The sequence below is a fragment of the Chanodichthys erythropterus genome, chromosome 4, assembly GCF_024489055.1.
Source record: "Chanodichthys erythropterus isolate Z2021 chromosome 4, ASM2448905v1, whole genome shotgun sequence".
NCBI classification, from domain to species: domain Eukaryota; kingdom Metazoa; phylum Chordata; class Actinopteri; order Cypriniformes; family Xenocyprididae; genus Chanodichthys; species Chanodichthys erythropterus.
This window is the reverse complement of record NC_090224.1, coordinates 23936087-23958633: the sequence shown is the minus strand read 5'-3', so window position 1 is coordinate 23958633 and position 22547 is coordinate 23936087. Positions and strand designations below refer to the sequence as shown.

Below are 22547 nucleotides of genomic sequence, written 5' to 3'. Positions count from 1 at the left end.
AAACCAATGAGGAATGAATGTGGATTGGGGACCATAAAGGTATGATAAATATAGTCCATATGACACGAACACTATATTCTAAGAGTTTTGAAGCCATATGAAAAGTCATGATAAAATTACACATGTATTTAATAATTTTAATGGACTCATAGGATAGATGAGAAGATTTTTTTTTTTTTCTTTGCTGCACACATGGGATGCAAGTGGGACTGTTTCTCTGTGTTTGATTTAATGTGTTGTTTCTCTACTGGAAGCAAGCAGTGACATTATGTTTCCATCCACCTACTTTTATGCAAATGTTGGTATATCGCATTAAAAAATGCTGGATGGAAATGGCAAGATGCTCATAAGTCCTAGAAAAGCACATAAAAAATGTATGTGCCGAATTGAGGCGGATAATTTATCTGATACTAAACTATGATGGAAACACATTTACTGAATAAATCCCTTGATGTGCAACAAAAAAAAAAAGTAATGCCCAATTCAATATTCAACCTGTATATATGAGTCATTGACGAGTAAGGTTTTTAAAAGTGTAAAAAACATAATGGAGATATAATTAATTTTGAAGTTTTATTAAGTGTTAACAATATGATTATGTGTTTTTTATTATCAATTACATTGCTTTTGTCATTTTTTTTTTTACAAGATGTAACCAAAAAAGTCATTCGGCTTAACCAAAATTGCAGTTTTACTGAATGGCACATTTGGTTATACTGAATGGTGATATTTTCAAACAATGCTAACTGACTGATATCTAGCTAGTTAGCTTGCTAACTAGCCAGAAAAAGGACAATCGAACATTTTATATTTAGTACAAGTTTTTAAAATATTACAACATTTTCCATGTTTTATAGCGGTTGTACCGAATGACCTGATGTTTCAGGACATGCATATGAGCAGGTGAAAACATTTATTTTTTCAAATAGTTAAAAGAGAGTTAGTTACTTTGCTTCATGACCATGTTTTCCTTTGCTGGTGTCTTAATGATGTCACATCCTGTCACATGATATTGACTGCATGACTTGATCCAAAATGGTCCCTTTATATTGGTTACTCCAAATGACATTAAAGAAATAAATTTTTCTGGACATTCTTTCTCATAACAAAGCAACGACTTTTAATACCATTTTGCACTATGTTGATATATGATGTTATAAAATCGTGCCAGAATGAAAAATATATAAATTTATTACATTTTAATAACAAATGAAATGGCTGTATTGGCCTTTGGACGGTTAAACCGAATGACCTTTTGACATTTCAAAATCTTTAAAATGCCTTGTGTGTATCAAAATATAATTAAAACCTTTTTGGATTCAATAAAAGAGATCTAACTATACTACCTTGCATACTTTGGATGTCATATCTTTGTTTTTTATTCTTATTATTATTACGGCCTTTGGACAAAAAAATGACCCGTCATGTCATTGACCCATATATATATATATAATATAATAATATTTGTTTCTCCAAACAACTAAAGATCTCTTGAACTAGCATTTGGCAGATTTTTTAAGTTTATATATATTTACAGCACTCTATGCTAGACATTTATGCTCTAATTCGTGTTGGATGGTGGTAGTATATTGACAAATTACATTTATAATATTTTTACATTTTCATAATTTTTATAAATGTATATTTATTTAATTATATTTTTTATAATTAAATAAAGGAAAGAAAAAAAATGATGCAAAAACATCTGCTGTTGGAATAGCATTTTGTTTTTTGTTTCTGAGCTCCCCAGCTGTGGGATGACCTCCCTTCTTACTCTTGGGGAGTTCATCCTGATTACTGGTATTAGATACACTACTAAGAGTAGATTACAACATTGTAGTCCACTCAAGCTTTCAAATAGCTCAGTGCATGCATACACTCAAATATAATTGGAATATAAGAAAATACCAAAGACAATGCATGCATGTGCTTTCTCTATAGCAACATTAACAATGTTTTAATAAGACTTTGATTTTAAGTTGATTTAAATGTAAAGTGTAAATGCTTTTTAAATGTCATTTAATCAGGAAAAAAAATAAAAAATTATATATATATATATATATATATATATATATATATATATATATATATAATATATATATATATATAATATATATATATATATATATATATTTTTTTTTTTTTTGTCTAGTTTAAAAAAAAATATATATATATATATATATATTTTTTTTTTTTTTGTCTAGTTTAAAAAAAATATATATATATATATATATATATATTTTTTTTTTTGTCTAGTTAAAAAAAAAATATATATATATATAATATATAAATATATATATATATATATATATATATATATATATATATATATATATATATATATATATATATATATATATATATATATATATATATATATATATATTTTTTTTTTTTTTAAACTAGACAAAAAATATATATATATATAATATTTTTTGTCTAGTTTAAAAAAAAAATATATATTTTATATATATATATATATGTTACAATGTTCCAGTAAGAACACCAGGCTTGTCTTCATTGAAATGAAAGGATTAGTTCACTTTCAAATGAAAATTTTCTGATAATTTACTAAGATAAGGTTTTTGATGAAAACATTCAATTTTTCTCCATATAGTGGACTTCAATGGCCTCCAAATGGTTGAAGGTCAAAAATACAGTTTTATTGCAGCTTCAAAGCGTTCTACGCGATCCCAGACAAGAAATAAGGGTCTTATCTAGAGAAACCATCACTCATTTTCTCAAAATCTTTTTAAATTGTCTTTTTAAATCTTTTTAAAAAGGACAATAAATAAATAAATTATTTCTTCATCGTTTCAGATGCATCCTCCACAGAGCAGCATGAGCTGTTCATGCAGAAATTACAGCAGTGTTGCGTAATATTCGACTTCTACGACACGGTGACTGACCTAAAGTGTAAAGAGACCAAACGGGCCACTCTCAGTGAACTCGTGGAATATGTGTCCACTAACAGAGGCGTTCTGGTGGAGCCTGTCTACCCTGAGATCACCAACATGGTCAGCAGTCATGTGATGTCCACCAACCTTTAAAATTTATTTGTTTTTTGAAAAAATAATCTCTTCCTTGGTGATCTATAGTCAAAGCAAAATCCAAATTGTTTCTGTTTACAGGTTAGCACAAATATTTTCAGAACGCTTCCACCCAGTGACAACCCAGACTTTGACCCAGAAGAAGATGAACCCACTCTAGAAGCCTCCTGGCCTCACATGCAGGTTAGCTGTTGTCTGATGCTCTGATGTTTTATGGGTCTTTTTTTGTTGTTGTTGCATATTTACATATTTACACATAATTATTATATTTAATTCACCTCATAATTCACCTCATAGACAACCTTTTGTTAAGGTTATAAAGAATATAATTGATGTGAATACACACACTAGTTCATTACATTGCATACATTTTGTATATTTGTTTGTTTTTAAGCTATATGTTCTAGGGCTGGGTGATATGGCCAAAAATATTATTATGATAAAATGTTTCATATCAGTCGATATTGATGATTATCACAATAAATGTCAAATATGTATTTCTTTCAAGTTTAAATGCAGATTTTTGCTCTTTTGAAAATTGAAAAATAGTTAATTGTGGTTTAAAACTACTCTTTATTGTCAAATTATGACAACACTTGCCAAACAGGTGAACATTTCACAAATCTGAGGTAGAACATTTAAAACAGTTTTTGAATTCTGTACAATTTTTGTCTTTTTTCCTTAAATATCTTAATTTCTTAGTTTCTGTATGTGCTAACGGGTGATATTGTTTCAAGTCATTAAACAGGTTTGTGTTGCCTGACTTTGATGACACAAATCTTCATCACAGCTTGGAGTACATGAAATGCACATTTGACAGTAGCTTGATTTGATAGTAGCAGCAGCTTGATTTATGTTCATTAACAAAAACAGTAACATCTATAAAAATTGTAACAACCTAAATAGGGTAATATTTACATATTCTGGCAGTCTGAGTTAGGACTCTACTTTTATTAAAATTACAGTATCATACATTTAGATTGTGATAACCACAGGTAAAGCCATGCAGCACCTCACTACTATGGTACAATAACTGGTATTTGTATTAAATACATTTAGTATAAATACAAATGCACAAATGCTGTTGCTTAATAACAGAAGTTACTGTATAATTATATGATACCGATATGGTGACCGAAATATGGTGCATCCCTAGTTCAAATGAGTAGCACTGTTTCATTCCACTTTTGGTGCATAAACATTATATCGAACATTTATCAAACTTTTGTGATAGTTTTATCAGAGACAATTATATTGCGATAATTGTCATCACCGTTTTATCACACAGCCCTAATATGTCCTAATATCTGTTCGAAATGCTGGAAGCATTAAATTGTGCTTCTTTTCTTTCTTTTTTTTTCAGTTGGTGTACGAGTTTTTCCTTCGATTCCTAGAAAATCCAGACTTCCAGCCAAGTACTGCCAAACGTTACATTGACCAGAAATTTGTGCTACAGGTATATGTGCTTTATATTAACATATTAATATATAATATATTAATAATTATTATTATTATATTATTATTATTATTAACACGAATTACAAATATAATACACAAATTTAAACGTTCATATTTTTTTGGGGCTTTTGCCATTTTTATCTCAAATGCTAATAATAATAATAATAAAATATTTAAACATTTTTAAATGTTTTTAAATTTACCTGAAGCAATATTGCATAAAATAGTAAGACTTGTGTGTATATATATATAATATATATATATATATATATATATATATATATATATACATATATAGTACAGTCCGAAAGTTTGGAACCACTAAGATTTTTAATGTTTTTAAAAGAAGTTTCGTCTTCTCACCAAGGCTACATTTATTTAATTAAAAATACAGTAAAAACAGTAATATTGTGAAATATTATTACAATTTACAATAACTGTTTTCTATTTGAATATATTTCACAAAGTAATTTATTCCTGTGATGCAAAGCTGAATTTTCAGCATCATTACTCCAGTCACATGATCCTTCAGAAATCATTCTAATATGCTGATCTGCTGCTCAAGAAACATTTAATGTGTACAATTGTACAAAATATTTGTGTACAATATTTTTTTCAGGATTATTTGATGAATAGAAAGTTCAAAAGAACAGTGTTTATCTGAAATCTAATCTTTTGTAACATTATAAATGTCTTTAATGAATCCTTGCTGAATAAAAGTATTCATTTCTTTAATTTCTTTTCAAAAAAATAAAAATAAAAATTCTTACTGACCCCAAACTTTTGAAAGGTGGTGTATAATGCTACAGAAGCTTTGTATTTCGGATAAATGCTGTTCTTTTGAACTTTCTATTCATCAAGGAATCCTGAAAAAAAAAAAGTACACAACTGTTTTCATGAAACTGTTCACATTGAAAATAATCATAAATGTTTATTGAGCAGCAAATCAGCACATTAGAATGATTTCTGAAGGCTCATGTGACACTGAAGACTGGAGTAATGATGCTGAAAATTCAGCTTTGCATCACAGGAATAAATTACTTTGTGAAATATATTTAAATAGTACACAGTTATTTTAAATTTAAAATTTAAATTACACAATATTACTGTTTTTTTTAATGTAGCCTTGGTGAGCAGATGAAACTTCTTTTAAAAACATTAAAAATCTTAGTGGTTCCAAACTTTTGGACTGTACTAATATATATATATTAATATAATATAAAATCTCTTAAAGGGGTTATATATAAGAATTTTCACTTTTTTCACTTTTTTCATTGCCAATGTGTAAACAGCTTGTAACAAAACGTAAAAAAAAACGAGAACATCCCTGACTTCCTAGGTTGTTTATGAAAGCCTGTAGACTGATTTTTATGTGAAGGACTCGGGACGGTTTCGCCGTGAAAGTCCAAAGGATGTGACATTTATGTGCGCTCCTGAGAAGCCTCTCCTCCGTTCAATGACACATGAAACAAATGCTTATACAATGTTCAGGATAAAGGAGTACTGTACTGTACTGTCAATGTGACATGAAAAGAAAAAGGATTCATTCAAACTATGGTCTCACATAGCCAGATCTATATAGTCTATATTCTCAAACATACTTTTTCAACTTTTCAAACTATCATTACTTTGCAATTTTAATTACCTCATCTGTCAACATAATGCCCGTGAATTGCAGAACTGGTGCAAACATCCAAATCACTATGATCAGATGCTTTCCTCAAACTGCTGTTTTCTCACAGCAATCATTTTTGTTGTGTGTTTATTTTGTTTTTGAGAGGAAAGCGTGCAGCACATATTTACATATTCATCTAAGAGTGTATGGCGTTGGGATGTTTGTTAACAGTATATCCTTGCGAAGGTATTTCCAACTTCTATTTACTTCTAAGTAAAGAACTAAAAGAAGTTTGTCTTGAGTATATTGGTGCACTGAATCACATTCAGTCTTTTGCACGTTACAGGTGGATGAGAACGAGCATGAGCAATAAGTTGCTGGCTGCAGTTCACTTAATGGCCACCGGTGTCGCTAATAACTAGGGTTTCTGAATTAACATTACTAAAGTAAATGTAAACAGTTTTGAAGATTTTTAGGTACAGGAAAAAATATATATAAAGAAACTGCTTTTTCTAGAAGACCACATAATATAATTTCTCAGTCTGACTTTTACAAATGAAGTGGAAAATATTTTGAAATATACTCGTCCTCTCTTGGATCTGTCTCAGTCAATCCCTGTCCCTGCGTAAACCGCTGGGTCATCAGCTGTCCGTATCGACCCGGTCATTCCCCCTGAGTGGACTGAATGCTCTGGAATGTAGATTCAGTGTGGAAGGTGGTAAATGCAAGTTTCCATGATGTGAGCGTTTCCTGGGCTGCTTTAAATAGCGCCCTGTTTACGCCACAGGAAGGAAAGAGGCAGCACTGCAGTCCAGGCTGGGATGGAGAACATAATGACAGGGGGTTAAACAGAAAAATCCATTTGGAGATGCTGCTGTGCAGAAACTAACATTTAAGCTTAAAGATAAAAAGTCAAAAAGAAATTGCATTTACTACCCATTGTGGTGTATTTGTGCATGGGAAATTCAACACATTATTAGTTATATAGCTTGTTGTTAAGTGATTATAATTGATATTATTTTATTTCTTGCAAAGCTGAATTTTCTGCATCATTACTCCTGTCTGCAGTGTCACATGATCTTTCAGAAATCATTCTAATATGCTGAATTTGTGCTCAAGAAACATTTATTATTATTATCAATGTTGAAAATGGTTGTGCTGCTTTTTTTTTTTTTTTCAATATTATTTGATGAATTTTTTTTTAAGCATGTATTTAAAAAAAAAAAAAAAAAAAATATATATATATATATAAACAAGCTAAAATTATAATAATTCTAATAGAATTTGCAATCGAAAGTGCTTTAGTTTATGGTCAGCTGGTCTTTTATTTCAGCTTATTTATAGTGTTCTATTGAAATATGCCCTGCATGTGAAGAATGAGCATTTCTAATTCTGTTTGAATCTTGATTTAGAGTTACTAATGTTTTAGACATCATTAATGTCCTCGTAAATGTGATTGAAGTTGGACTCATTTACTAATAATGTCATGTTGCATAAAGGCTGTTTGCAAATCAAACATCACGCAGGCATTCATTGTCTCGGGGCTAAAGGTAGCGTTACATAACACATTCCTGTGCAGACAGTATAATGTGACATAACTGTTGACGCTGCCAGATCCAAACCATTGTATGAAACGGTCCATTAAGAGTTTCAAATGGGAACAAACTGCTTTGAATTGCATTAAAGACTGTATTGTTTTTTTATTTGTTTGTTTTATTTATTTATTTATTTATTTATTAGTATTTTGAAAATGAAAAATAATTAAACAAAATTGTAATAATAACATTATTTGTTAACATGCATTGCATTCATTCTTTTTTTTATTATTATTATTTAATATTGAAAGCAGAAAAATTAGAAAATGGCAACAAACATACAAAAAAAATATTTGACTCGATTTTTCGTTTTTACGTCCAGGACTAGAAAATGGATAAACAGCTTGAATATTCAATTTCTACACGTGAGAGAGAATTAAATGCCTCTTTCAGCTGATTAGTCAATTAAAGATCAAGCTGTGCCATCATCATTTCTTTCTCAGTTCCATGCAACAGAATAATGTTGCATCCCAGTTCTCCTACTTATACTATGCCCTAAAAGTACTGTTTTTGTGAAGAAAAAGTACATATTTCTGAGTGTTTAGCAGAAGAGTAGGCGAGCTTTGACAAAAACTACTGCTCTGTCGCTTTGTCTTTCATGCAGAGAACTCTCTTCAAGTGTTTGCATATTGATGCATTTAAAGGTTAATGACCAAATGTATCTTTTTAAAAGTTCAAAATGCTGTTCCAGATGAAATATAATGTGGATAACATTGAATTAATATGTTTTCGTATGGTTAGATACTGATTATTACGCACTCAAACCCCTTTATCTAAACCTCTCTACTTCACCGTTGGATTTTTGTAGTTTTTAAACACTTTTTATTTGTGTTTGTAGTTCTAATCAAATCCTCGTTCAACGGACAATGGGTTGTGGGCAATATTACACTGTAAACCCTAATGCTCAAAATAATTGGTTTGAGTAGGGTCAATTTAAATTAAACAAATTAGTTCAATCAAATTAACTTTTTATAAGTTTTTATAACTTTCTTTTTCTTTTGCGTTCACAAAACTGACACATTTTAAGTAATCTGAATTGTTTCATTGTTTTGAGTTTAATCAAAGTCCCTTTAAGACAAGTCATTGCACTCGGCGGCCATCTTTGAAATGCCTCTCGGGCATCCTGGGCATCATGCGTTACACTTTCTCCCATTCAAAACAATACGAGTGACACGTCTTGTGTTATTCTATAGTCTTTGGTTTACTCAACTTGTTTCTTTTAATTTAGACAAACATAAATTTAACTGAAACTGGGCTGGGATTTCAATTTCCTAGCATGATTTGCCATGGCACTTGAAAGGGAGAGAAAATGCTAAAATGTTATATAACGTGCAAGATTAATGTTAAATAGGAGATTTAGTAGTGTTTATTGTTTTGCCGTGCTAATTTAGAAGAGTTCCTGTTATGATGTTTTTTGGGGGGAGTTACCATCATAGTGACAAGTGGAGCATGAGCTTAGTTTGAGAACAGATAAATATTATATGTTCTATATTGCTGTACTCATTCAGCAATTACAATGCTATGGTAATGCTATCAAAGCATTGTGTTAACAATTAACAAATTAGCATTTACTGAATTAGCTAGTTAATGCTAGCCAAGTTTCCACTACTAAAAATATTTCTGTATTAAAAAAATATTACATGAGAATTCTTATTTTATTATAGCTTACTCCAAATATTTCAAGTTTGGAGTACCGGTAATTAAATTGTATGAGTACAAAATAAAAATATGCTTACTTAAACTTTGAATTTCTTAAGTGTAACCGATTACCTCAATTTCTTTTGAGTTTGGCCAACTGGATCTGCACTCTGGATGCACATACTAATATTTGGGACACTGTAATCTTTACTTTTAGGATGGATAGTATGCAAATTGGGTCATCCAATCAAAAGTCATCGACTGCTACAGTTGTATGGATTCTAAAGCGATTTTTTTTTTTTTTTTTTTTTTTTTTTCATCTCTTTCTCATCAAACAACCAGAACAAATGGCTTGACGCAAACCATACAGAAAGGATAAGAACACTGTTTTTCTTCTTCCAATATTAAATGAAAAGTAAACGCAATGTACACTCATTATTGCAACCTTATGCTCTTACACAACCTTATATTATTATAATAAATGTAAATGAGGCCATTATGTAGATTTCATCAAGCTTTATAAACTCCGATAACCCAAGTACCTTGACTACAAATAAAGTGTCATACTATTCAGACATATTTCATTGTGTAACAATTTATCAAAGATATTAGCACAAAGAAACAAAATAAGAGAAAATGGCACAGGAAAAACAATTTAAATGCATGCATTTTTTTTTTTGTTTCAGCTCTTAGAACTGTTTGACAGTGAAGATCCTCGTGAGAGAGAGTTTCTAAAAACGATTCTTCATCGCATCTACGGGAAGTTTCTGGGATTGCGTGCCTTTATTCGGAAACAGATCAACAACATTTTTCTGAGGTAAGAACACACCAGCATGGACACCTTAAACTGATCAAAAGTGACAGTAAAGAAAGGAAAGTTGCAAAATATTTCTGCTTCAAATTAATGCTGTTCTTTTTAATCCTAAAAAAAAAAAAAAAAACATGTCATAAACAGTTTCCAAAAAAATATAAAGCAGCACAACTGTTTTCAGTACTGATAATGAGAAATATTTCCTGAGCCACAAATCAGCATATTAGAAAGATTTCTGAAGGATCATGTGACCCTGAAGACTGGAGTAATGATGCTGAAATCATTTACAGCAATAAATTTACGGAAGAGGATTAGGGCCAAGCAATAATAAAAAAATAAAACCATCTCGAGATTAAAGTTGTTAAATTTCGAGAAAAGTCGAGATAAAATTTTGAGAATAAACTCATTAAATTATGAGAAAAAACTCGTTAAATTTTGAGAAAAAAGTCAAGATAAAATGTTCAGAATAAAGTGATTAAATTACAAGAAAAAAGTAGTTAAATCACGAGAACAAATTTGTTAAATTATGAAAAAAATGCCGTTAAATTTCGAGAAAAAAGTCGAGATAAAATGTTGAGAATAAAGTCATTAAATTATGAGAAAAAAGTTGTTAAATTACGAGAACAAATTCGTTAAATTATGAGAAAAATGTCGTTAAATTATGAGAAAAATGTTGTTAAATTTCGAGAAAAAAGTCGATAAAATGTTGAGAATAAAGCCGTTAAATTACGAGAACAAATTTGTTCTTATAATTTAACTACATTTTTCTCGTAATTTAATGACTTTATTCTCATAATTTAATGAGTTTATACTCAACATTTTATCTAGACTTTTTTTCTCGAAATTTAACAACTATATATATAATATAATTTTATATATCCAGGTCTAAAAATACATATGTTGGTGAAGTGCCATTGTATAAACTATGTAAATGATTTGGCTATGTAAAAAGATTATCTATTCTTTATTAAATAATGTTTCCAAAAATGATAGCTGTGTGTGAAATGCTTCAAGGTAAGCTGTGTCAGTCACTCAATTAACAGTAATAGTAAGCTTTCCAAATTCAGGAAATATTATTACAAAATGTGGTAAATATTTAAATATATTCAAATATATATTAAAGCTTTTCTGGCAGGTTTATGAATTTCCAGTAATGTGCAGATAAATAATAATTTTGGTTTTTAGTTTGTGCATTTAGTAAAAAAAAAATCTAATTTATGTTCACATTTTATTTGAAATGTAAATTGTTCATGGATGCTCCAAAAATTTCCCTAGATTCCTCTATGAAACTGAGCACTTTAATGGAGTTGCTGAATTCCTTGAGATTCTGGGCAGGTGAGTTTTTGTTCCATTTTCTTTCCTTGCTAATGCATCTTTATTAATTTTCTGTTCACATAGTTCTTCTAATAGAGTAAGTGCAGTCAGAATGCATGCTGGGGAGAAGGTTGTTTGGCTCCAGGTTCAGCCTGAACCCTGTGGCAGCAGCAGAAGCATGTTGGTGTTGACTGGCTTCAGTCATCTAATGTTAAACCTTTCATGCCTCCATGTCATCAATAGTGTCACTGTCTTTGTAATCGCAGTATCATCAATGGCTTCGCTCTGCCGCTGAAAGCTGAACACAAGCAGTTCCTCATGAAGATCCTCATTCCCCTGCACACTGCCAAAGGACTAGCACTGTTCCATGCACAGGTACACCAAGAGTTGGTGCTTAACCCCATGAAACCTAAAGCAAATTTCTAAGGCCTTTAAATTATCAAGAGCTTTTATCATAAAACTAAGCATTTAAACGTGCAGTAAGTGATTTCTGAGAAATGCTGTTGAAAGTGCCACAACACACCAATCAGCAGAAGGGGGCGTATCCACTCATTATGGGGGAGGAGAGAGTGAGCGAGAGGGAGATTTGAACAAAGACTCATTGTTTTTTTGTTTTTTGTTTTATTACAAGCTACCAGAATTTCATCTTACTTTTTGGCCACATAAATATCAGCACCAAATATCATATTTGTGGTCCTCTGCGCGCAACTTTCCAGTTACCACTGGATTTTGTCCTCTGCATATAAGCTTAATAAAGTCTGAACCTCGTTGTCAGTCCATCAGTCGTATTTTTTTTTAGCTGTATTGTTGATTCAAATAGCAAACAATTCTTACATGGTTGAAATAAAATGTTGCGTGGAGTCAACCAATCAGCATGTTCAGCACCAAGTCCCACCCCTGAAAGTTCCAGAACTTTGAAAAAGTACTACCTAATGAGCAGGTACTTTCAGAGGGGGAATTGTTTACCCAGAACTTCATTTAGACCCTGGTTCCAGCGGTCAAAACATAGCGAGTACCACCCCAAAGTTCCTAGTTCCTGCAGTGGAAACGCGGCTTATGTAGATATTCTTTATGAATTCAATTTATAATATACTTTTTGATACAGGAAAAAAGTATGTGAATTGTGAACCCTTTTGATTTTCCTCATTTTCTGCATAAATTGATCATAAAATTTGATCTGTTCCTCTACTAAAAGCTGGAATACACTCCACGACTTTTAAAATCTGAACATATTTTTAAACACTAGGCATCACTCACTCACTTAGTTTGTAAATGGTTAGGAAAACAGGCCATCATACACTAAACCAGTGCTTCTCAAACCTGTCCCGGGGAGTCTTTAAGATAATAATCCTGAAGACCTTGATTAGCTTGTTCAGCTGTGTTTAATTAGGGTTGGGCAGCTAAACTCTGCAGGAAAGTTGATCTCGAGGGCCAGAGTTGAGAACCCCTGGTCTAAAGCTTAAAAATCTCAGTATGTGCCCATCATACAACTTTATTTTTTTATTCATATGTATGCTGAAACGTGATGCTGAATCTTTGGAAGGTTGATTGTTTGTACAAACCATCCTTTCTTTTAGTATCTATTCATTCACTATTGACCTTGTTGTCTTTCAGCTGGCCTACTGTGTGGTTCAGTTCTTAGAAAAGGACCCGACCCTCACTGAAGTGGTACTGCTCACCTCACTTCCACCTTCACCCTCACACCACCCCACTGTAACCCCACTATAGCTCACACATTCAGCCCATCTTAAATCATTTTAGCCACCAACACACTTTTAAATTTTTGTACAGTTGCACTCTGAAAGTTGGAATTTATCATGAAAAAAATAATATACATATATACAGTACAGTCCAAAAGTTTGGAACCACAGATTTTTAATGTTTTTAAAAGAAGTTTCGTCTGCTCACCAAGGCTACATTTATTTAATTAAAAATACAGTAAAAACAGTAATATTGTGAAATATTATTACAATTTAAAATAACTGTTTTCTATTTGAATATATTTCACAAAGTAATTTATTCCTGTGATGGCAAAGCTTAATTTTCAGCATCATTACTCCAGTCTTCAGTGTCACATGATCCTTCAGAAATCATTCTAATATGCTGATCTGCTGCTCAAGAAACATTTAATGTGTACAATTGTACAAAATATTTGTGTACAATATTTTTTTTCAGGATTATTTGATGAATAGAAAGTTCTAAAGAACAGTGTTTATCTGAAATCTAATCTTTTGTAACATTATAAATGTCTTTACTGCCACTTTTGATTGATTTAATGAATCCTTGCTGAATAAAAGTATTCATTTCTTTAATTTCTTTTCAAAAAAATAAAAATTCTTACTGACCCCAAACTTTTGAACGGTAGTGTATAATGCTACAGAAGCTTTGTATTTCAGATAAATGCTGTTCTTTTGAACTTTCTATTCATCAAGGAATCCTGAAAAAAAAAGTACACAACTGTTTTCAACATTGAAAATAATCATAAATGTCTATTGAGCAGCAAATCAGCACATTAGAATGATTTCTGAAGGATCATGTGACACATGTGAGTAATGATGCTGAAAATTCAGCTTTGCATCACAGGAATAAGTTACTTTGTGAAATATATTCAAATAGAAAACAGTTATTTTAAATTGTAATAATATTTCACAATATTACTGTTTTTACTGTATTTTTAATTAAATAAATGTAGCCTTGGTGAGCAGATGAAACTTTTTAAAATCTTTAAAAATCTTAGTGGTTCCAAACTTTTGGACTGTACTGTGTATATATAACCAGACAGGGGGATGTTTTGAAAATTTTTTTTTTTTTTTTTTTTTTTTTTTTGAAACTGACACTAATGATTCTTCATTTCTGATAGAACTGCAAAATCAATCGGTACTTATTAATAGAATAACGAGACACAACCCTCTACATTCAATCGCGTTTGGTTCCATTTATTTTTGATCACAGTGCATACACATACAAAAGTTTAGTCCAAAAGTGCACACATTTAGAGAAATGCACGTTTACCTCAGATTTCATTAGATGGTTGTATGTAGTTTGCTAGGGGGGTACGGGGACATGCTCCCCTGAGAAAATTTAGATTTCCCCGGTGTACATATGTGCATTTTTAAGACGTTTTAAGGCCAACAAATTGGATAACAATACCTTTTAAAACCATGTCTACAAATACATGCATGCACAGTTTTGAGGTAGCTTTAATCGCAAGTTTGGTAATTTCATGACTTAACTTACAACAGAACAACGACGGTCATTGCACGTAGTTTCTTTTGCACTTTATTTAAGCTATAATAAAGTTATTATGCAGCGCAGTTGATGTGTTTATGTGTTAGAAGCAGGAAAAATGGGCAAGCGTAAGGATTTGAGTGAGTTTGACAAGGGCCAAATTGTGATGGCTAGACGACTTGTTCAAAGCATCTCCAAAACTGCAGCTCTTGTGGGGTGTTCCTGGTCTGCAGTGGTCAGTATCTATCAAAAGTGGTCCAAGGAAGGAACAGTGGTGAACTGGCGACAGGGTCATGGGCGTCCAAAGCTCAATGATGCACGTGGGGAGCAAAGGCTGGCCCGTGTGGTCCGATCCAACAGACAAGCTACTGTAGCTCAAATTGCTCAAGTTAATGCTGGTTCTGATAGAAAGTTGTGTATGTGTATGTGCATCACAGTTTGTTGCGGATGGGGCTGCATAGCCGCAGACCAGTCAGGGTGCCCATGTTGACCCCATCCACTGCCTAAAGTTCCAACAGTGGGCACATGAGCATCAGAACTGGACCACAGAGCAATGGAAGAAGGTGGCCTGGTCTGATGAATCACGTTTTCTTTCACTTTCTTCACGTAGATGGCCGGGTACGTGTGCATCACTTACCTGGGAAACACATGGCACCAGGATGCACTATGGGAAGAAAGCAAGCTGGTGGAGTCAGTGTGATGCTTTGGGCAATGTTCTGCTGGGAAAAACTAGATCCATGTTGATCTAAGCGTTGTTGCAGATCATGTACACTTTTCATGGAAACGGTATTCCCTGGTGGCTGTGGCCTCTTTCAGCAGGATAATGTGCCCTGCCACAGAGCAAAAAAGAGTTCAGGAATGGTTTGAGGAGCACAACAATGAGTTTGAGGTGTTGACTTGGCCTCCAAATTCCCCAGATCTCAATCCAATCAAGCATCTGTGGGATGTGCTGAATAATACCGTCTGATCCATGGAGGCCCCACCTCGCAACTTACAAGATTTAAAGGATCTGCTGCAAACATCTTGGTGCCAGATACCACAACACACCTTCAGGGGTCTAGTGGAGTCCATGCCTCGTCGGGTCAAGGCTGTTTTGGGGGACCAACACAATATTAGGATGGTGGTCATAATGCCTGATCGGTGTGTGTGTATATATAGCAAACATAAAAACAAGGTTTTTTTCAAGGTAAACACACACTGCAGTGCTTATTACAAAGTTAAGCGGTTAAGCTTGATCAAGGGCATAATGATGAAGTTCATGAATGACTGCTTGAGGGATTTAAACATTTAAACTTTGCCAGTTAAAGCACTGCTATGGTACCCTCAGAATAGGTACTCATCCCACTCTTCCTCATACACCATAGAGTGTGAAGATGCTGAGAGGCTTCTGGAGGTTTGGCTTGGTGTCCGGTTTTTGAGCCATCTGTGTTCTCATGGAGTGTGTTTTTCATCCATTGTGATTATACGGCTGCTGCTGTGTTTGGTTGAACAGTCATGCGTGAACAGTGACTTGATTTTGAGGACGTGGTGCCAACCGCCGGGAAGCCCCGGTGTTCATGAGTGTAGATGAGAGCTCATTACCACTTGCGTTTGCCTGTAAGCAGAAACGCATGGCTTTGCGCAGGCATAAATCCCCCAACTTAGAGGGCAGTGATGTTGAAAGCAGAGCTATAAATGATATGGTACGATGAAGGATTTTCATATTTCTGGGTTTGGAAGCCTCAAGTAATCAGTAGGGGAAATGGAACAGTTGATCCTGTTTTTGATGCAATAAAAAAAAATTTTAAAAAATAAATGGCACAGCAGCCACATCAACTTGATGTGTCTGTCGGGTACTCAGAGTAGACAAAATGACCAAAATTTCCATCCCTGGTTAGCATGGTTTTCCAAAAAAAAGGAATAATGAGAAATGGCAGGCAGTCTATACAAGGCAAGACAAGTCAATTCTTTTCCACACTAATAAACAACTCAATGTCACACAATGCATTTCTTGCAATACATTTAAAATAAGCCTATTTAGTCATTTTCAGCTAGCTAACAAATTAGATAAGAAAATAATCACATTCCCCCTTTTAATTGAAGTGATATCCCTTATAAAGTAATAAAAACTTAAAAGAGATAAAAAGAGATCCTGGATGTTATTGAACCCACTCAGTTCAAGAAGATCCAGGAGCCTTTATTTAAGCAAATCTCTAAATGTGTAGCCAGCCCTCATTTTCAGGTACAGTGTAAGATTGTGATCAGGGTCTGTCAGCTGACTTTGTCAGCTATATAAGGGAAAACGGCAGATTACATATGTGATTTGCAGTTATATTACCGTTCAAGCATTTGGGGTTGGTAAGATTTATTTATTTTAATTTTTGATAATGATTTAATATTAGTACTGTCAAACGTTTAATCACAATTAATTGCATACAAAATAAAAGTTTGTGTTTACATAATATGTGTGTACTGTGTATATTTATTATGTACATATAAATACACACACGTATATATTTAACTAATATATATATATATATTCTTCTAAACAAACTTTTATTTTGGATGCTTTTTCTTGTTTTTCAGCATGTTTTCGAACTCATATTCATTAGGATTGCTACATTTATCAGGTCTTTTCTGTCGTCTCTTAGGTGGTTCGTGGCCTTCTGAAATTTTGGCCTAAGACATGTAGTCAGAAAGAGGTAAGCCTGTCTAATAACTGATTTGTTAACAATAATTACAGACAGAAATGAATGCATAACAGTGCCAATATAATGGCTATTCTCTTTATTTTTCACTTTCTCAGTGTATGTCTGCCTAATTACATGTCTGATGAGTTCCTGGGTTCTGTCTCTCTGCTTTTAGGTCATGTTTCTGGGAGAAATCGAAGAGATCCTGGATGTTATTGAACCCACTCAGTTCAAGAAGATCCAGGAGCCTTTATTTAAGCAAATCTCTAAATGTGTAGCCAGCCCGCATTTTCAGGTACAGTGTAAGATTGTGATCAGGGTCTGTCAGCTGACTTTGTCAGCTATATAAGGGAAAATGGCAGATTACATATGTGATTTGCAGTTATATTACCGTTCAAGCATTTGGGGTTGGTAAGATTTATTTATTTTAATTTTTGATAATGATTTTGAAAGAAGTCTTATTTGATCAAAAATACAGTAAAAACTATAATGTTGTGAAATATTACATTTTAAAATAACTTTACTTTTTAACATGGATTTTTTTCAGTGTCACATGACTCAGATATCATTCAAAGAAACATTTCTTATTATCAATGTTGAAAATAGTTGTGCTGCTTATTTTTATGATTTATTTATTTATTTCTTGTTGAAGCCATGTGGAAGCGTTTTTTAGGATTCTTTGATGAATAGAAAGTTCAAAAGAACACAATTTATTTTAAATAGAAGTCTTTTGTAACATTATAAAAGTCTTTAATGCCACGTTTGATCAATTTAATGTGTCCTTGCTGAATAAAAGTGTTTAATTTCTTCAAGAAAAAAAAAATCTTACTGACCCTAATCTTTTGAGTGCTGTACATTTCAACACAAATTATTGGCTCTCATTATTAAACTGGCTGTCTGGGATTTGCAGGTAGCAGAACGAGCACTGTACTTCTGGAACAATGAATACATTTTGAGTCTAATCGAGGAGAATAATGCCAAAATCCTTCCCATCATGTTTGGAAACTTGTACCGGATCTCCAAAGAACACTGGAACCCGTATGTTTCATATGTTTTTTATGTTTATTTTTTTTTCTTGATATTTGCTGCTGTCATTTAAACACTGACAATAACTTTAAGAATTTACTCCATTCTTTAGTAAAATCATTCTAATATACCGATTTGATGCTCAAGAAACATTTCTTATTATTATCAATGTTAAACGGTTGTGCTGCTTAATGGAAACATCATTTTTTCTCAGGATTCTTTAATGAATAAAAAGTTGAAAAGAACAGCATTTATTTAAAGCATTTATGTTGAAACATTGTGAATGTCTTCACTGAATATAATACATCTTTTGCTGTTTCTAGTAAATATAAATACAGTTTTGCACTTTTAGATATAGACAGATATTTCTATTCCCATTGTGGAGATTTTATTTGCTCAATTTAACTAAAATGGTTGAAACCTTAAATTCTATATGTACATTTATTTTCAAATTCTCACAGTAAAGAAATGACATTCAGGCTTGTTGTAAACTCTTTATCTCTACATTGTCTCAGGACGATCGTAGCCCTGGTGTACAATGTATTAAAAACACTGATGGAGATGAACAGCAAACTGTTTGATGAACTGACAGCCTCATACAAATCTGACAGGCAGCGGTAAGAATACATCTTTACTCTTTGCAGTTTGTTTAAAATGACACTGCTCATGATTGCCATCACTTCTGTCCTCAGAGAGAAGAAGAAAGAGCAGGAACGTGAGGAACTGTGGAGGAAGCTGGATGAACTAAGACTGCAAGAGACATCAGCCATCCAGAATAACAGGCATGAGATGCAGTTCACCTACAGCAACAATAACAACAACAACAACAACAACCTTCACAATAAGGATGAAAACACAGCAGCAACCATTAATGACAGAAGCGAGAGTGACACCTGGGCCAAATGACTCTGCCCTCTTTCTTTACTCAGTATTTTGCTGGTTTACAAATGTAAACCAGTCTAGAGAGCAGTAAAGGATATGGACCTTAAGCAATAATCTTTACATTTTTGGAACAACTTTTCTTTTTCCGAAAGCCTATATAAAACTAAATCAAAATGCTATTTTCTCCTGGTAAAGGATAATATATTTTATGTATGTAAGTCTATTTTGGATGTAAAGTGTGGTTATAGTAAATTATACATTTTTGTCTAATCAAAGATGTAGGGTTTTCACCTACACTGCAAAAAAAATCTCTTAAAAGGTACACTATATAACTTTTAGCCCACTAGCGGTTAAAAAAACTGCTTGCATTTTGCGGAAGAACATTGTTTTGGTTGTGCTTTGGCTCTGCGTGACTGTGCGGATGAATATGGTTATCCTACTGCTCATAAAACATTCACTATAGGCTTAAGAGATGTAACAAGTTTAGAGGAAAAGGATCTCAAGCTGCCTAGCTGAAGACGTTACTGTAGCTTTACCCTTTAATAGACACGGTACTTCCTTGAAAATAAAGCAATGCAACAACCATAATGAAATGACCCTTCAGTGAACTCTGTTAGAGCTACATGTGGCAATTTATCTGTTCAATAAATTATCTTTCTCACCTGTTGAGTAATAAAAACGCCATCTCTGCGTTGCTTTTACAGCATTTCAAATCCTTCACTTTTCTCCATCTCTGAAAGCCAAGCCAATGTTGATTCTTGTTTTATTACGAGCACTGTCACATTCTTGTTTTGCCGGCAAAGCAAGAACGTGACAGAACTCGTAATAAAAGCACAAATCTCTTTTAAAACCAGTGATTAACCGGAGGTTCAAGATTCAGCTTTTCCATGTCAACCTTTCTCGCTCGTTGTGACAACTAACGCACTATACATCCATTAAAGTAGCCGGAGCAACTTTTCTCTTTTTACGGATATGATGAGACACACGGGTCAGTGACTCATGTACGCAGTTTCCCGCAAAAACCATCCCACCCGGTCTGAAACATAAACACTTATAATAGACTTACCATAGTAAATCAGGGTCAGACAAAAACATGTTTTGGAAAAAGGACTGATGATGTATTGACTCATTATTTAAATTTAGTTACTTTGTGAACAAAGAAAGTTAAATAGTGTACCTTTAAGGTGTGGTCACATGTACGCGACAAATTTCAATAGGAATTGGAAATTTTGTGCGAGGACAAAAGATTTCCCCATGGATTTTTCGCTAATGTGACTGCACTTTAAATAAGAAATAATAGTAATAATACTGACAATAGAAAATATTTTTTTAGCAGTGAAGGCTATATTTAGAGACTTGAGTGAGCTTTAAAAATTAAATGTCTTTAGTTTTTTAATGGTCTCAAATGCAAAAAAACAGAAACAAAAAAAAAAAACTGCAAATACTACCATAAATTGTGAGTTGTTACTATAAATGTGACCTGAGATAAATATTAATGTTTGATGCCTATAGTTCACATGATACTCACACCCTGGAAGTGTCAAAAATTAGCCTTAGAAATGCAAAAAGTGAAACTCCTGCTATTTAAGGAAGCACAAATGTATTGAACCTGGTCAGAAAACCCTGTCCAAGTGTGAGAACATACATTGTTTGTTTGTTTTTTTTGTTTGTTTGTTTTTTGTTTTTTGTTTGTTTTTTACAATTCAAGCAGAATCTACCTGATGCATGAAATCTGCATTGAAAAAGTGCATCTGTTTATCATCTTTTCTTTTTATTTTTGTGGAAGTTTCATTTGTTTCCCTCATAATACCAGCCTTCGCATTTAAAATGAAACATCTTGTGTTTTGTATCATTTGGGTTCCCTGGCTATGCATTTTGCTTGTTGGGATTAAAACAAACGGATACTAATTCTAACTTTAACTCAGGGATAACTAACACTCCCCATGTATAATAAGAATGATGACAAAGATTTTTGTTGTTGTTGTTTATTTTTTTCAAAATAGAATAATATGTTTAATGAACCTAATATAAAATATATAAATATATAGATATAGAGACTCATTGACATTCCATTCAACATCAATTTTTTGTTTTTTTGTTTTGCTTCAACCAAATATGGTCTCATTGCTATGCAGTATGTTGGGTTCTCATGTTAATTTTCTTCCTTTTCCTTTTTTTTTTTTTTTTTTTTTTTGCTGTGAGAATGTGTAAAATAACCTTGTTGTAATGTGCTATCCTGCATTAAAATGCCAGACTGCTGTTTATTTTTACATGTCATATTAGTGGTCTGTATGCATAGAATATCTTTCTCTCGGCAGTCACCAAACATAAATCAATTATTTGAGTGATTCAACAGTAGATTGTAGAGCTGCACGATTCTGGATAAATTGAGAATCACAAATATATAATGAATAGACAACTAAACAAATCATGTATATAAAAAATCATAAATGTTAAAAATATTTAATCGATTTTAATTAATAATTAAAATAAATGTTAGAATGAATGATTCAATGACTCACTTATAAAGACAGTAGACTTGTTCTTGTAGCATCGGCACTGTGCAGATCGATAGGCGTATGACATCAAAGCACCGCAAAAGCGACTGGAGAGCAAACGACTCCTAATGCTTTTGAATTGCTCTCGCAGTACTTTGATGTCATGCGCCGATCGGTCTGCGCAGCGCCGATGCAATTCGAACAAGCCTTTTGTTTCATTACTGAATGAATCCGCATTTTTTTTTTTTCAAATCTCTTGAATGAATGATTCAGTGATTCAAATTTGTTTAATAGTCACTTGTCGCCATCTACTGGTATAATGATGTAATTGATACAATCTTTATTTGAAGCATCACGTTACTTTCAAAAGGTGATTTACTCTATTTTGTTCACTGTCGTATACATCAGTGTTTATATCCGAACTTATAAACTAACTTTTATCCCAGTATTTCTGTGATAACGTGAATCATTGTAAGACAGAAATAATGATTCTGTGTGGTTGATAAGACTGTGAAGCTGTTTCATGCCTGTACTTGACAACTACTGTCTCTGGCTCAGCGTCAGCGCGAACACAGTTTTGAATGTTCACTGTGACTGTACTTATCAAAGGTTTAATAGACACAGGCGAATCATTGTCATTTAGGAATAAGATCACGTAGGTGTTTCGGTTTAGATTGCAATCTTTTAACGATTAATCGTGCAGCTCTAGTAGATTTATATACTTGTTTCACTTGTTTACTTTTCAAAAGTTTACATTCAGAAA

At 32.7% G+C, this 22547-nt stretch overlaps 1 protein-coding gene across 2 annotated transcripts in view; it reads left to right on the top strand.

The window, feature by feature from the left end:
• The window catches only part of ppp2r5a (protein phosphatase 2, regulatory subunit B', alpha isoform), a 31190-nt gene extending 9652 nt beyond the window's left edge, over positions 1-21538 (top strand). Inside the window, exons 1-13 of one of the 2 annotated variants that reach the window (XM_067384614.1) lie at positions 659-903; positions 2821-3017; positions 3132-3233; positions 4414-4506; positions 10043-10173; positions 11443-11502; positions 11748-11856; positions 13096-13149; positions 17340-17390; positions 17554-17673; positions 18289-18416; positions 18920-19021; positions 19097-21538. In XM_067384614.1, coding sequence (XP_067240715.1) covers positions 2853-3017; positions 3132-3233; positions 4414-4506; positions 10043-10173; positions 11443-11502; positions 11748-11856; positions 13096-13149; positions 17340-17390; positions 17554-17673; positions 18289-18416; positions 18920-19021; positions 19097-19310 — 1329 coding nt within the window. In that variant the 5' untranslated portion in view covers positions 659-903; positions 2821-2852 and the 3' untranslated portion in view covers positions 19311-21538. Of the gene's footprint in view, positions 1-658; positions 904-2820; positions 3018-3131; positions 3234-4413; positions 4507-10042; positions 10174-11442; positions 11503-11747; positions 11857-13095; positions 13150-17339; positions 17391-17553; positions 17674-18288; positions 18417-18919; positions 19022-19096 lie in introns of those variants that run through there. The other variant, XM_067384613.1, reaches the window with a different exon arrangement.
• Positions 21539-22547: the final 1009 nt, after the last annotated feature.